The 14,980-nt window shown below is 36.4% G+C and overlaps 1 protein-coding gene across 2 annotated transcripts in view; it reads left to right on the forward strand.

Annotated features, from left to right (window-relative positions):
* The window catches only part of RPAP2 (RNA polymerase II associated protein 2), a 99,572-nt gene that overhangs the window by 27,654 nt on the left and 56,938 nt on the right, over positions 1 to 14,980 (forward strand). For both annotated transcript variants that reach the window (XM_042997876.1, XM_007073425.2), the window contains exons 7-8: positions 9,332 to 9,367; positions 12,150 to 13,089. In XM_042997876.1, the coding sequence (XP_042853810.1) occupies positions 9,332 to 9,367; positions 12,150 to 13,089 (976 nt within the window). The remainder of the gene's footprint in view (positions 1 to 9,331; positions 9,368 to 12,149; positions 13,090 to 14,980) is intronic.

The following is a 14,980-nucleotide window of genomic DNA, read 5'->3' on the forward strand; positions in this document are numbered from 1 at the left end:
GAATCTGAAACAGGCTCCAGGCTCCAAGCTTTCAGCACAGAGCCTGATGCAGGGCTCAAACTCGGGAACGGTGACATCATGACCTAGGCTGAAGTCAGACACTTAACCGAATGAGCCACTCAGGCACCCCCCTGGTGGATCTTGGTTTTTTTTTTTTTATCCATTCTGATACCCTATATCTTTTGATTGGAACATTTGGTCCACTTACATTCAGGGTGAATATTGAAAAATATGAATTTAGCCATTGTGTTACCTGTAAATCTGGTGTTTCTGGTGATATTCTCGGTTCCTTTCTAGTCTTTGTTGCTTTTGGTCTTTTTTCCCCCCAAAGAGTCCCCTTTAATATGTCTTCTAGGGCTGGTTTACTGGTCACAAACGTTAGTTTTTGTTTTTCTGGGAAACTCTTTATCTCTCCTTCCATTCTGAATGATGGCCTGCTGGATAAAGTATTCTTGGCTGCACATTTTTCCCATTTAGCATGTTCAATATATCCTGCCATCCCTTCTGTCCTGCCAAGTTTCTGTGAATGAGTCTACTGCGAACCTGATCTGTATTCCTTTGTAGGTTAAGGACTTTTTTTTCCCTTGCTGCTTTCGAGATTCTTTCCTTCTCTGGGTATTTTGTGAATTTGACTATGATATACCTTGGCAATTGCCAGCTTTTGTTGAATTTCATTGGAGTTCTCTGTGCTTCTTGGATTTCATTGTCTGTGTCCTTTCCCGGATTAGGGAAGTTTTCAGCTATAATTTGCTCAAATAAACCTTCTGCCCCTTTTTTCTATCTCTTCATCTTCTGAGTCTCCTATGATATGAATGTTATTACGTTTTCAGACGTCGCTGAGTTCCCTAAGTCTACCTTCGTGATCCAATACCTGTTTTTCCCTCTTCTTTTCAGCTTCGTTATTTTTTGTGATTTTATCTTTTATATCACTGATTCATTCTTCTGCTTTGTTCATCCTTGGTATTATGGCATCCATTAAGGTTTGCATCCTGGTTATAGCATTTTTAATTTTGTCCTCATTGGATTTTAGTTCTTTTATGTCTGCAGTAAATGATTCTGTAGTGTCTTCTGTGCTTTTTTCAAACCCAGTTAGTGCCCTTATAATTGTTTTAAATTCTAGTTCAGACATCTTCTATCTGTATTGATTAAATCCCTGGCTGTTACTTCTACTCCTGCTCTTTCTTTTGGGGTGTATTCCTACATCTTGTCATTTTGTCCAGACAAAATATGATTTGATCTGCTTGTTAAAAGAAGCTAGATCTAAAAATAAAAGCAATATTTACATTTATATAGTTATATATATATTTATATTTTATAATGTATATTTATATATATTATATATATAACTAATTTATATATTATAAATATATATATATTATAAATATATATATATATATATATAAAACTAAAAAGTTGAAAAAATAAAAAGGAAAAAATAAAAAGGAATCTAGACCCTATTTCCCCTAGAGCTGAAGCTTTGCAGCATTCTATGATCAGTGGAGTTGGGAGTGTACGAGGGGTTTGTGCTGGTCTTCTGGGGCCAGCTTCTGTGCTGCTTCTCAGGCCAACTTGCCCTCATTGAGATACACCTGCAGGGCACAGCAGGGTGCAGCAGGGCTGGGGCTTGGCGTAAGCAGCTCAGGTCTTTACTTGGTGGTGCTGGTTAGCTCACTGAGGTCAGTCAGTGCTGGTGGACGGGGGAGCAAAATGGGGTTGCTCAGCTCTCTTATCCACAGAGCAGAGAGCTTGCACCCACCACTCTTCAGGAATTCCTCACAGAAGAGAACACAATTATCTCCCTTATGTCCCAGGCTGCCTTCACCCTGTTTATTTCCAAGTTGTTTTGTCTCAGGCCCATGGCTGGGTTTCTAAACTCCAAATTTTAGGGACTCGGTTGGCATGGCTCCAAGCTGTTCCTCTGGAAGAGGGTCTTGCCATGCTTTTGCCATTTGCCAGCTTGTCTAAGACAGCAATCACACGACCACACAGTGGTTCAGATCTTAGGCAAAGCAGAACAGAAAGCCTGCATCAAGATAAACTGCCCTCTTCCTCAAAACACTAAAAACAGAACTACCCTACGACCCACCAATTGCACTACTAGGCATTTATCCACAGGATACAGGTGTGCTGTCTCGAAGGGACACATGCACCCCCATGTTTATAGCAGCACTATCAACAATAGCCAAAGTATGGATAGAGCCCAAATGTCCATCGATGGATGAATGGATAAAGAAGATGTGGTGTAAAGAAGATGTGGTGTACATATATATATATATGTGTATATATGTATATATACACAATGGAGTATTGCTCAGCAATCAAAAAGAATGAAATCTTGCCATTTGCAACTACATGGATGGAACTGGAGGATATTATGCTAAGTGAAATTAGAGAAAGACAAAAATAATATGACTTCACTCATAATAGGACTTTAAGAGACAAAACAGATGAACATAAGGGAAGGGAAACAAAAATAATATAAAAACAAGAAGGGGGACAAAACAGAAGAGACTCATAAATGTGGAGAACAAACAGAAGGTTGCTGGAGGGGTTGTGAGAGGGGGGATGGGCTAAATAGGTAAGGGGCACTAAGGAATCTACTCCTGAAATCATTGTTGCACTATATGCTAACTAATTTGGATGTAAATGTTAAAAAATATAAAATAAATTTAAAAAATACAAAATAAAATTAAAAAAAAAAAAAAAAAAAAAAGATTCACTGCCCTCAGCCAGTGTTTCCACTGCTGTGCCTGGCAACAGTACAGCACATTGGTGCCATCCATTCTTCTGGCCCTGGAGAGGCCTTGCAGCCACTCCCAAATGTACTTCAAGGAGGGGAACTGTTTCTCCTCATGTGACCCAGGGGAATCCTCAGTCCATGCTGTCCACTCTCCGTTCTCCACTCTCCTTCACCGTAGGAGCACCACTAAGCCAGGCTGGACCCCTGTAGTGGGCAGACTTCTACAACTTCAGATTTTGGGCTCCACTGCTTCTAATACCTTGTGGTACTCTATATAAGCAGGGCTCCTTCCCCTCCACAGCACCCGCAGTTCTTACCTCCCCCAAATCAAGTCTCCGCAGCTCCTACCTTCTACAATTCTACTTGTAGACTTGCAGTTTTGTTCTCTCAGTCCTCAGATTGATTTCTTGGGTGTTCAGAATGATTTGGTTTTTATCTAGCTGTGTTTGAGGGACTAGGCAAGCTTAGGGTCCCCCTATTCCTCTACCATCTTAACTCCTCCCTCACCCTTTTTTTCTGTGCTTGGGTTCCTGATCTTTATTGAGTAAAGTTCTCAAGCGCTTTAGATAAGCTGTCTCATTTAGAACATTAGTGCTTTAAATAAGCTGTCTCAGTCCTTACAAGACCCCTTGGAAGTGTTATTACTCATTTTATGGGTGGTGGAACTGAAGCTCACAGAGGTTTAGTGACTAACCCAGAACACTAGGCTCATTTATATAGATCTGGAATTTAAACCCAGATCTGACACCAAAGCCTCATGCACTCTTTCCATTCCTTTGGCCCTGTTCCATTTTATTCTGTGTAATCTCACTCATGTGTTCACATGTTTTTTTCTTTGTTTCTTATTGACTCTCTGATAAGTTCACACATTTTCTTCTCTCCTTAAACTTTGAACCCAATCCCCAACTCATTATAGATAATTTAACCTACCACTTAACTAAATGATTGAGTGCATCCAGCAGAATTTCCTTCAATGTTATTTTCTTATCCTCTCTCGTTTCTCTGCCTCATTGCTTATACTTTCTATGTTCCTGATTCTTTTCTTCTGTCACCAAGGCTTGCTTCATGATTTATTCCTATTTTCTCTTTCAAGCTCTCCTCTCAAGTTGATTATTTTTCTTCTACTTTAAAAAGGTTGGTAGGGACAGAACCCTGAAAAATATCCATTAAGTTTAGCATTTCTATGGTGATTGGTAATATTAGCAAGGGACATCTCAGTAGAGTAATGCATACAGATTCCAGGAGGCAGAGGGGTGATGATTGAATAGGAGATGTGGAATTGAAAACCAGTGCAGACTTCTATAAAGAAAGGTTACAATGAAAAAGGGAGTGGGGGGAGCTGTATGATTGAAGGACAGGGTTTGTTGGTTTCTGTGTTTATTTTCTCAAGATAGATTTAAGTATGATAATATCCTAAAAGGCAAGAGGAAAAAGGGAGAGGTTTACGGAGTAAAACCTCAGATCCATAGAGTTAGCCTTAAAGGCTTTTATATATAAACTATATGAATCTTTATAGACCCAACTGAATCTAAAGCTTTTCTTCATTGGCTCAACAAGCAATTTTTATTTCTTCTGTAATTTGTTGTAGCAGTTCATGTATCTCTCATGATACTTAACATATATTCTCTGAAATTATATGATGCAAAATGTAGTTAAGAGCCCTGCTGTCTTGATTTGATTTCTAGCTTTACCACTTACCAGTTGTGTGGCTTTCCACTACTTATTCTTTTAGTACTCAAATTTTTTTATCTGTAACATGGGGATAATAGTTGTAGCTACTCATTCTTGTGACGATTAACCTTTGTGAAGCTCTTAGAACAGGCGTTTTTCTCCTACTAAATTGTAACGTCCTTAAGAATAAGAACCTGTTCTTTATATTACTTAATATGCCCAGCATAATTCATACATATAATAGTTCAGAATTTTATTTTTGAAGGAATAATGGAATATATACCCTGCATTTGTAGGTTAGCTGTTGAGTGTAAGAGTCCAATTGAGAATCACTGTCTATACATATTTTCTTACCTATAGAGATACTCAGACCCTATAGGACTAAATGCCAGGCAGCTGCAAGGCACTGAACCTTGACAATTTTAGCCAGGAAGACTTGGATGGGGATGTGGGATAGGAAGAATGAAAGAACTACAGGTACCTGTGAGAGGCAATACAATCCTCTGTTGTAAAAGTTAGCATATTATTTAGGCCAAAAAAGCTCTTAATAAGAGTTATAAATATCCCCTGGGGCAATCAAGGCTAGTCATCATCCATGTAGTGTCCTTTGCTTTGAGGAACACCAACCCAAGGTAGCTTCTATAACTAGAGTTTTAGTGAGTAGAAGAAGTAGTGTAAACAGGGTAATATTGGGTGATTGGGAAAGGATATGCCTCAATTGGCTGAGGGACTAAGGAAAAAAACAAAAATAGATTAAAATTTTACTCTCAGGCAGCTCATTGCCCATTGTCTTATTTTGCCTTTCCTTCTAAATTTTTTATTATTGGTCTTGGAGAATTCCTGAACTACAGGGGAATCTCTAAAGCAGGGATGGCAAATATTGGTTTCATCCCATATGTCTCCTGATGGGTGGTGCTGAGAAGGAATATAACGGGAAAGAATGCCTTGATTAGTTAGTGGTGCCTTCCATAACTTAAGGAGAGGATTGGTAGGAGAGTCCATTCATAGCAGTGCCTCTTCTGCTTAAGACTGAACACAAGATAAATGGATTATCTAGGCAGTATTATGTGGTCAACTCTGATGCTTAATTATATAGAAAAATATCTTTAACTGACATTTTTTTGATTAGCAGCCTTTCAATGTCATAACTCGAATAACCTGTGGTTCTATCTATCCATTAGGCTTAACTTTTTTTAATTGAAATGCTTTTTTGCAATATCATGGCCTTCATTGCAACCCTATTTTGTCCTTTAAATGGGATTAATATTCAATGCCTTAGCTTCTCTTTCATGTATGTCTAGTTTCTTATATTTACTTTTTTTTCTATTAATAGACTTTATTCCTTAGAGCAATATTAGCTTCATACCAAAATGGTGAGGAAGGTACAGAGATTTCCCATATACCCTCCTTACCCCTACCCTTGTATAGCCTCCCTCATTATCAGCATCCCCCAACAAAATTGCTCATTTGTTGCAATTGATGGGCCTGTATTGGCATATCATTATCACCCAAAGCCCATAGTTTACATTAGAGTTCACTCTTAGCTTTGTACATTCTATGGGTTTGGACAAATATATAATGACTTGAATCCAACATTAATTACATTATTATACAGAGTAATTTTATAGTCATAAAAATCCTATGTGCTCCACTTATTCATCTCCCACCTGTCATAAACCCTGATCTTTTTACTATCTCCATAGTTTTACCTTTCCCAGAATATTAGGTAGTAAAATTATACAGAATATGTTCTTTTCAGGCTGGCTTATTTCACTTAGTAATATGCATTTAAGTTTCTCCCATGTCTTTTTCTAGGTTGATGGTGGCTAATTTCTTTTTCATGCTTAATAATAATCTGTTGTCTGAATTTGCTACAGTTTATTTAACCATTCACCAACTGAAAGATATCTTAATTGCTTCTAAGTTTTGGCAAAATGGATAGAGCTGCTGTAAACATCCGTGTGCAGGCTTTTGTGTAGACGTAAATTTTCTTATTTGTTTATTTTTAATTTACATCCAAGTTAGTTAGCATATAGTGCAACAATGATTTCAAGAGTAGATTCCTTAATGCCCCTTACCCATTTAGCCCATCCCCCCTCCTACAACCCCTCCACCAACCCTCTGTTTGTTCTCTGTATTTAAGAGTGTTTTCTATTTTGTCTCCCCCCGCCCGTTGTTATATTATTTTTGCTTTCCTTCCCTATGTTCATCTATTTTGTATCTTAAATTCTTCATATGAGTGAAGTCATGTGATATTTGTCTTTCTCTGACTAATTTCACTTAGCATAATACCCTCTAGTTCTATCCACATAGGTGCAAATGGTATGTAGATGTAAATTTTCAACTCCTTTGGGTAAATACCGAGGAGTAAGAGTTCTGGATTGTATGGTAAGAGTATGTTTAGTTTTAAAAGAAATCACCAAACTGTATTTCAAAGTGGCTGTACCATTTTGCATTTTCACCAGGAATGAATGAGAATACTCTTGCTCCAAACATTCACCAGCATGTGATGTCAGTGTTCTGTATTTTAGCTATACTAACAAGTGTAGTGGTATCTTACTGTTCTTTTAATTTGCAGTTTGCTGATGACATATAATGTAGAGCATCTTTTCATATGCTTACTTGCCATCTTTATATCTTGTTTGGTGAGGTGTCTTTTAATGTCTCTGACCCATTTTTATTGAGGTGTTTTCTTATTGACTTTTAAGAGTTATTTGATATTTTGGATAATAGTCTTTTATCAAGTATGTCTTTTGCAAATATTTTCTCCTAATCTGGTTTTTCTTTTTATTCTCTTGACAATATCTTTCACAAAGCAGAATTTTTTTAATTTAATGAAGCCTGGCTTACAAGTTTTTTCAGTCATAGATTGTGTGTTTGGTGTCCTATCTAAAAAGTCATCTAGGGGCGCCTGGGTGGCTCAGTCAGTTGAGCGTCCGACTTCGGCTCAGGTCATGATCTCACGGTCCGTGAGTTCGAGCCCTGCGTCGGGCTCTGTGCTGACAGCTCAGAGCCTGGAGCCTGTTTCAGATTCTGTGTCTCCCTCTCTCTCTGCCCCTCCCCTGTTCATGCTCTGTCTCTGTCTCAAAAATAAATAAACGTTAAAAAAAAAAAAAAATTTAAAAAGTCATCTAGTTTTCTCCTATATTATCTTGTTGGAGTTTTGTATAGTTTTGTGTTTTATATTTAGTTCTATGATCCATTTTGAGTTAGTTTTATGAATGGTATAAGTCTTTGTCTTGATTCACTTGTTTGTTTGTATGTGTTTGTTTGTTTGTTTGTTTGTTTTAGAGAGAGAGAGACAGAGACAAAGTCCAAGCAGTGGAGAGGGACAGAGGGAGAGAAAGAGAATCTCAGGTGGACTCCGCAGTCAGTGCGGAGCCCAACACAGGGCTCAATCCCACAACCCTGGGATTGTGACCTGAGCTGAAATCAACAGAGAGGCCCAACACACTGAGCCACCCAGGTGCCCCTTGATTCACTTCTTTACATGTGAATACTCAGTATTCCAGTACCATTTGTTGAAAAAATGGTCTTTTCTCCCTTGTATTGCTTTTGTTGCTTTGTCAAAGATCAGTTGAATATATTTGTGTGCATCTATTTCTGGGTTCTCTATTCTGTTCCAGTGATCTATTTATCTGTTCTTTGACCACTACCACACTGTCTTCATTACTATAGCGTTATAGTCTCGAAGTCAGGTAATGTCAGTTCTCCAACTTTGTTCTTCATTATTGTGTTAGCTATTCTGGGTCTTTTGCCTCCTCCCAAACTTTACACTCAATTTGTGATATCCACAAATAACTTGCTGGGATTTTGATTGGGATTACATTGAATCTGTAGATCAAGTTGAGAATGACATCTTGACAGTATTGAGTCTCCCTATTGACAAACATGGATTTTCACTCCATTTTTTGTGTATTCTTCTTTGTATATTTTTATTTTTTTAATTTTTAATGTTTATTTTGAGAGAAAGAGAGAGAGAGAGAGAATGGGGGGCGGGGGCGCAGAGAGAGAGGGAGACAGAGGGTCCAAAGTGGGCTCTGCACTGAGAGTGGAGAGCCCGATGCGGGGCTTGAACTCACAAGCTTTGAGATCATGACCTGAGCTGAAGTTGCTTAACCAACTGAGCCACCCAGGTGTCCCTGTATATTCACTTTTATTTAATCCATTTTTGTAATCTTTAGAAGTCACTTTTCCTAAGTCACTTCAGAAATATTTTATAGAGTTTTCCTGTCCTCTTGGAATCACTTGCTATTTGTTCCTTTTTGTATTGGCTTTCTAAGAGCTTTTCTCTCTGTCTTTTAAATATCCATGATGCCCAGCCAAATGGAATTTCTGGTATTGCATAGAAAAATTGTTCCTAGAATTGAATTCAATCACCTGATCTACATAGTTCATACTACGATACAATGCTTTCTCAGAAATTAGAGCAAAAATTCTTATTGACTATATAAAGGAAATAGAGGAGAATTGTGGTACATAATTCCTGCCCTCAAGAAGCTTGTAGTTTGGTAAGAAACCACACTTAAATGTATGAAAAGTAAGACTTTTAGATAATAATTCTAGTATTAAGCCATAGAGGAGTACCTGATTAACATATATTAATTGACTACATAATACTGACTCTGGAACTCATAGGAGAGAGTGATTTACTTTAGTCAGGTTAGTCAGGGAAAACTTTATTACACTCATGGAAATTGAACTTAGTCCTAAAATATGAACAAATTTTGGATAACAGATTAATCCATATTTCTTATGGATGAGTTTCACAATTACTTTGTTCTTCAATTTTTTCTTTAAAACTTTAAATGAACTGTTTCCTTTTAATTATATTTTCTATCCAATATAGTTATAACAAACACTTGAAAATGTTTGACATACCAGTTGCCTTCAATTTTTTATTCCTATGTTTTGTCACAGGGATCCTGATTTTCAACTGCTACAGGAAGGACAAAGGTATGGTTGAATCAGTATTACTTACCTTCTATATATTTATGTTAATAGAAACATTAAGAGTAAACCAGGTGATACGAGCTCTTGGACTTCCTGTGTTGATGCATGAGGTAAGTGCCCATTTTAGCCCACACAAAGAAATATTTGCCTTGTACAGCTTTTTCTTTTGTGATAGTAAGATGATGTGTTTGATCTGTGTGATTTATTGTACAGCTGTTCCTACAATGAAGTCTAATTGAACCTGTTGAAATATGACACAAACATAGCTTCCATCTGAGATACTGTGCTTCTTTGTCAACTAGATTATGCCAATTACATTTGTTGAAAGGTTTTTCTAGTCTTATTTTATAGGATTTCAAAGCTTAATATGCCAATTATGTATTATTTGGAAGAGTGTCTAAAACATTAATAGAAAAATTCCAAGTTGTGATATTTTTCTTAACTGTTCTTGAGGTGTTGCTTGCCCAATCGTGACTATTTCTCAAAACACATTCTTATATCTTTTATCAGCATAAATTTTCCTGGTTTTTAGCCACTATTTTAGTACATGGAATTGAGCACAAGTAAGAGATATTTATTTATTGATATATATTTTAAATTTATAGCTTCAAAGTAATATAGAAAAATATAATTACTTTAAAATTCCAAGAGAAAGTATGAAACCTATGAAAGTCAAATTGTTCTAATTTTTTTTAACATTATGCTTACTTCAGGTACAAGAGACAGTCTCGTGGCTATATAGGTTAGATTCAAACTAAAAAATGGTATCTAATACTGAATGAACTTGTTATCTTTTCTTTATTCCCATCCACAACCTTACTGTTGTTTTTTTTTTTTTATGTTTTATTTATTTTTGAAAGAGAGGAAAGCGCAAGCAAGGGAGGGGCAGAGAGAGAGGGAGACACAGAATCCTTAGGCTCTGGGCTCTGAGCTAGCTGTCAGCACAGAGCCTGACACAGGGTTCGAACGCACCAACCGTGAGATCATGACCTGAGCCTAAGTTGGACAGTTAACTGACTAAGCCACCCAGGCGCCCCCACAACCTTACTTTCAACTCTGTTTTTCTTTTTCTTTCTTTATACTTCCACCAAGCATGCTTTTTTTTTTTAATGTTCCATTATTTTATTTTAGTCTATTTTTTTAATCATTTAAAAAATGAATATCCTTTTGGGGGAGCAGTTTTAAGTGTATAGAAAAATTGCTTGAAAAGCAGTAAGTTCCTACATACCCTCACAATTCCCTGCCCCCACTCACACAGAATTATTATCCTAAAAGAGTTCTTTTAAAGTTCTGATGTGTGCATTTGCTGATATGTGCATTTGCTGACATTTCCTATCTCAGGTTTGTATAGACAAAGCTACTCTTTTCCTTCACCTTTTCATAATTCTTAATCTTTTTAAAACCCAGTTGAAAATTGAAGCAGGGCGCCTAGGTTGCTCAGTTGATTAAGTGTGTGATTCTTGGTTTCAGCTCAGGTAATGATCTCATGGTTTGTGGAATCGAGCCCCACGTTTGTGCTGACAGTGTGGAGCCTGCTTGGGATTCTCTCTCTCCTCGTTCTTAGTCCCTCCTCCCTCTCTCCCTCTCTCTGTCTCTCTCAAAATAAGTAAACATTAAAAAATTTTTTTAATTAAAAAAAATGAAAATTGAAGGAACATAATCAAAGGGAAAACTACTGTCTTTTATTTTTAGCATTCTATAATAACTCTGGGTTTTCAAATACAATATCTTTCATTGGCAAATATTAATTTTCTTTATTAATTTTATTTTTTGCTAAGACTTTCTTGTGATTTTTATCTATGGAATTTTCTGTATAACTATCAACCATAATTGGGAAAGGTTTAAACATGTCTTTTTATCTTGTTATCTTTCAAAACCTAAACAGAGTTTCTGTAATACATTTTTTTGAGAAAGCAGGAATGAGGTTTTCAAAAGAAAACCTTTTTTTAAAAAGTATATATAAAATAGTCACAGAACAGTAACAGGCAGAGGCACCTGAGTGGTTCATTCGGTTAAGTGTCCGACTCTTGATCTCCACTCAGGTCTTGATCATCAGGTCATGAGTTAAAAAGAAAGAAAGAAAGAAAGAAAGAAAGAAAGAAAGAAAGAAAGAAAGAAAGAAAGAAAGAAAGAAAGAAAGAAAGAAAGAAAGAAAGAAAGAAAGAAAGAAAGAAAGAAAGAAAGAAAGAAAGAAAGAAAGAAAGAAAGAAAGAAAGAAAGAAAGAAAGAAAGAAAGAAAGAAAGAAGAAAGAAAGAAAGAAAGAAAGAAAGAAAGAAAGAAAGAAAGAAAGAAAGAAAGAAAGAAAGAAAGAAAGAAAGAAAGAAGAAAGAAAGAAAGAAAGAAAGAAAGAAGAAGGAAGGAAGGAAGGAAGGAAGGAAGGAAGGAAGGAAGGAAGGAAGGAAAGAAAGAAAGAAAGAAAGAAAGAAAGAAAGAAAGAAAGAAAGAAAGGGAAAGAAATGTAACAAGCAAAACTCAAAATAATTCAGTAGGATGGAATTATCAAGGTTTTTTTTTTTCTTTTTGCTGTACTCCTTTAACACTTTAAAAAACGGGAAAAAAGAAGATGGTAGAATTATATCAAATAAATAAGATGCAGAGAAATCATAGATTATATAGCATTCTTCGAAAACGTGTATATGTGTGTATCTACGGAAATACATATATATATATATAGATAGGTATATATATATAATCTATAGGCAATGCTTGAAAGTTACAAAATATAAATAACTGTGGGACGTTTTGCTTTTTCATTATAGTTATTTTGTTTCTTTCCTTCTACAGTGGCCATTCTGGAAAGGAAGTACAGCTATGCACTAAGGCCATTAAAACATCAGATATTGACAATCCTGGACATTTTGAGAAGCATTATGAATCTAGTTCTTCTAGCACTCATAGTGACAGTAACAGTGACAATGAGCAAGACTTTGTTTCCTCCATTCTACCAGGAAACAGACTGGTAGATGCAATGGGTGTAAGTCCAAAGCTGCACAAAAAAAGCATAATGAAAAAGAAAGCTGGCCATAAAGCTAACTCCAAGCATGAAGACAAAGAACAGACAATAATAGATGTCTCTGAGCAGCTAGGCAATTGCACATTAGATAGTCAGGAGAAAGCTGCTGCTTGTGAACTTCCTTCACAGAAAGTAAGTACTCAGATTTCTCCAAATAGTCCTTTGCAAGAAAAAGTAGAAGTTTCAGAAAATTCTGAAAATAAATACAGTAGTTCAAAAGTAACTCTAGTAGGTATAAGTAAGAAAAGTGCTGAGCATTTTAAGAGAAAGTTTGCCAAATCAAACCAGGTTTCTAGATCAGCATCTAATTCAGTGCAGATGTGCCCTGAAGTTGCAAAGGCAAACTTACTTAAAGTCCTGAAGGAGACTTTGATTGAGTGGAAGACAGAAGAAACTTTAAGGTTTTTGTATGGCCAGAATTATGCTTCTTTGTGTCTGAAACTCTCTTCAGCCCCTCTGGTTAAAGAAGAAGAACTTGATGAAGATGACATAGACTGTGACCTAGACAGACATTCTCCTTCCCTGCAGGGATCTCAGAATAGCTTGGATGAGTCTTTACCTTTTAGGACTTCAGATACAGCCAGTAAACCACTACCAAGTTATGAGAATTTGAAAAAAGAAACTGAAACCTTAAATCTAAGGATAAGGGAGTTTTATAGAGGACGATATGTTTTGAATGAAGAAACTACCAAATCACAAGACTCAGAAGAGGTATGTCTTAATGATGATGGGTTTTGGGGGCACCTGGGTGGTTCATTCAGTTAAACATTGGACTCTTGATTTCAGTTTAGGTCATGATCTCACAGTTTGTGAGATCTAGCCCAGCGTCAGGCTCTGGGATAACAGCCTGGAGCTTGTATGGGATTCTCTCTCTCCTCTCTCTCTGTCTGCCCCTCCCCCCACTCATGCTTTTTTTTTCTCTCTCTCAAGATAAATAGACTTAAAAAAAAAAAAAGATAATGAGTTTTCTATGCTGCTAGCATATGAAACACTCACCATAGCAAACCTTGGAACAGGAGTAATACTGAAGAAATAATTGTTAAATTTTCAAGTTTGTTTAGTTCAGTTTTTTGTTTTCAAATGCCATCCCTAGGGACTCCTTGGTGGCTCAGTCAGTTGAGGGTCTGACTCTTGGTTTTGGCTGTGGTAATGATTACATAGTTTCATAGGTTTGAGCCCCGCATCTGCCAGTGCAGAGCCTGCTTGGGATTCTCTGTCTCTCCCTCTCTCTGCCCCTCCCCTGCTCGTGCTGTCTCTCTCTCTCTCAAAATAAATTAATTTTATTTATTTTAATGTTTATTTTTGCGACAGAGAGAGACAAAGCCTGAGCAAGGGAAGGCCAGAGAGAGAGAGATACAGAATCCGAAGCAGGATTCAGGTTCTGAGCTGACAGCACAGAGCCCAACGTGGGGCTCGAACCCACAAACCATGAGATCATGACCCGAGCTGAAGTCAGAGGCTCAACCAGCTGAGCCACCCAGGCGCCCCTAAATAATTTTAAAAAATTTTTTAAATGCCATCTCCAGTAGTGGCATAATTGTTTTCCAAATAAGTTGAAATTCGCTCCCAGAAAATTTCACAAATGTGTAATATTTTTCTCCAGTATAGAAATAGCCTAGAATTGGGGGACAGAGTTTTCTTTAAAACCTAGTTCTTCATATAATATGTAGACTCTCTGAAGAGGTTTATTTATTTATTTTTGTACCAACAAATATTCTTTGTATTTCAAATTTCTGCATGGGGTATATATCTTTGTATTTTATTTCCAATAGAACTGTATACAGTGGAGTAGACTTACTCGCTGAATGGTAAAGTATTTGGGTATTATTTAGCAAGCAGGCCAATTTAAAATAATATTAATGAAAATAATATAGTAAAGGAGACTTATTGAGAAATAATGGACATAAGAGAAAATAGAGCATACCAGGTAAACCTAGGTTTTAGTATTAGTTATGTCATTTATTACTGTATGAAAAGTTGGTCTCTTGAGTCTGATAGCTTTCCTTGCTCACTTGTTAAGAATTTAAAAAATAATGTATGTAAAACATTTATCACAGTGCCTTAGATAAAATTGATGCTCAGTAAATAGTAATTCTCTGTAGAGACTAAATGTCTCTTAGGCGGGGTTCTCACAGTATTTCTCTTACCTGTTTTTGGTTTGATGTGTAGCTTGGGAAATGAAGTTATTTGGCATGAAGAGGAGTACATGATAACCTTATTTTTATGACAAAATTTTGTTACTAAAGATTTGTGAGTAAATGTGGCTCTAAATTTAAGAACACATTTGGAGATTTAGAAAGAGGATGAAAGTGGAAATAGAGTAAAAGTTTAGAAATTTCTTATATAGAATGCTACCTAGCCTAGTACTATATTTTGAATCACTTCAACTGTATTATTAGATAGTATTCATAACTTTTATAATAAGCTTGAAGAAACCTGATCTCTGTCACTCAGCTGCATAAACTACCTTAATATAACATTCGTTTTATCATTTTTGTGTTTATAAGCTTTAAACAGGAAAAATAACTAAGAAAGAAAATGAAAATTGACTATTCCTTTGTTGCATAACATTAAAACTTTTTCGTTCATGTAAAATACAGAT

Source organism: Panthera tigris, chromosome C1 (assembly GCF_018350195.1).
Source record: "Panthera tigris isolate Pti1 chromosome C1, P.tigris_Pti1_mat1.1, whole genome shotgun sequence".
Taxonomy (NCBI): Eukaryota; Metazoa; Chordata; class Mammalia; order Carnivora; family Felidae; genus Panthera; species Panthera tigris.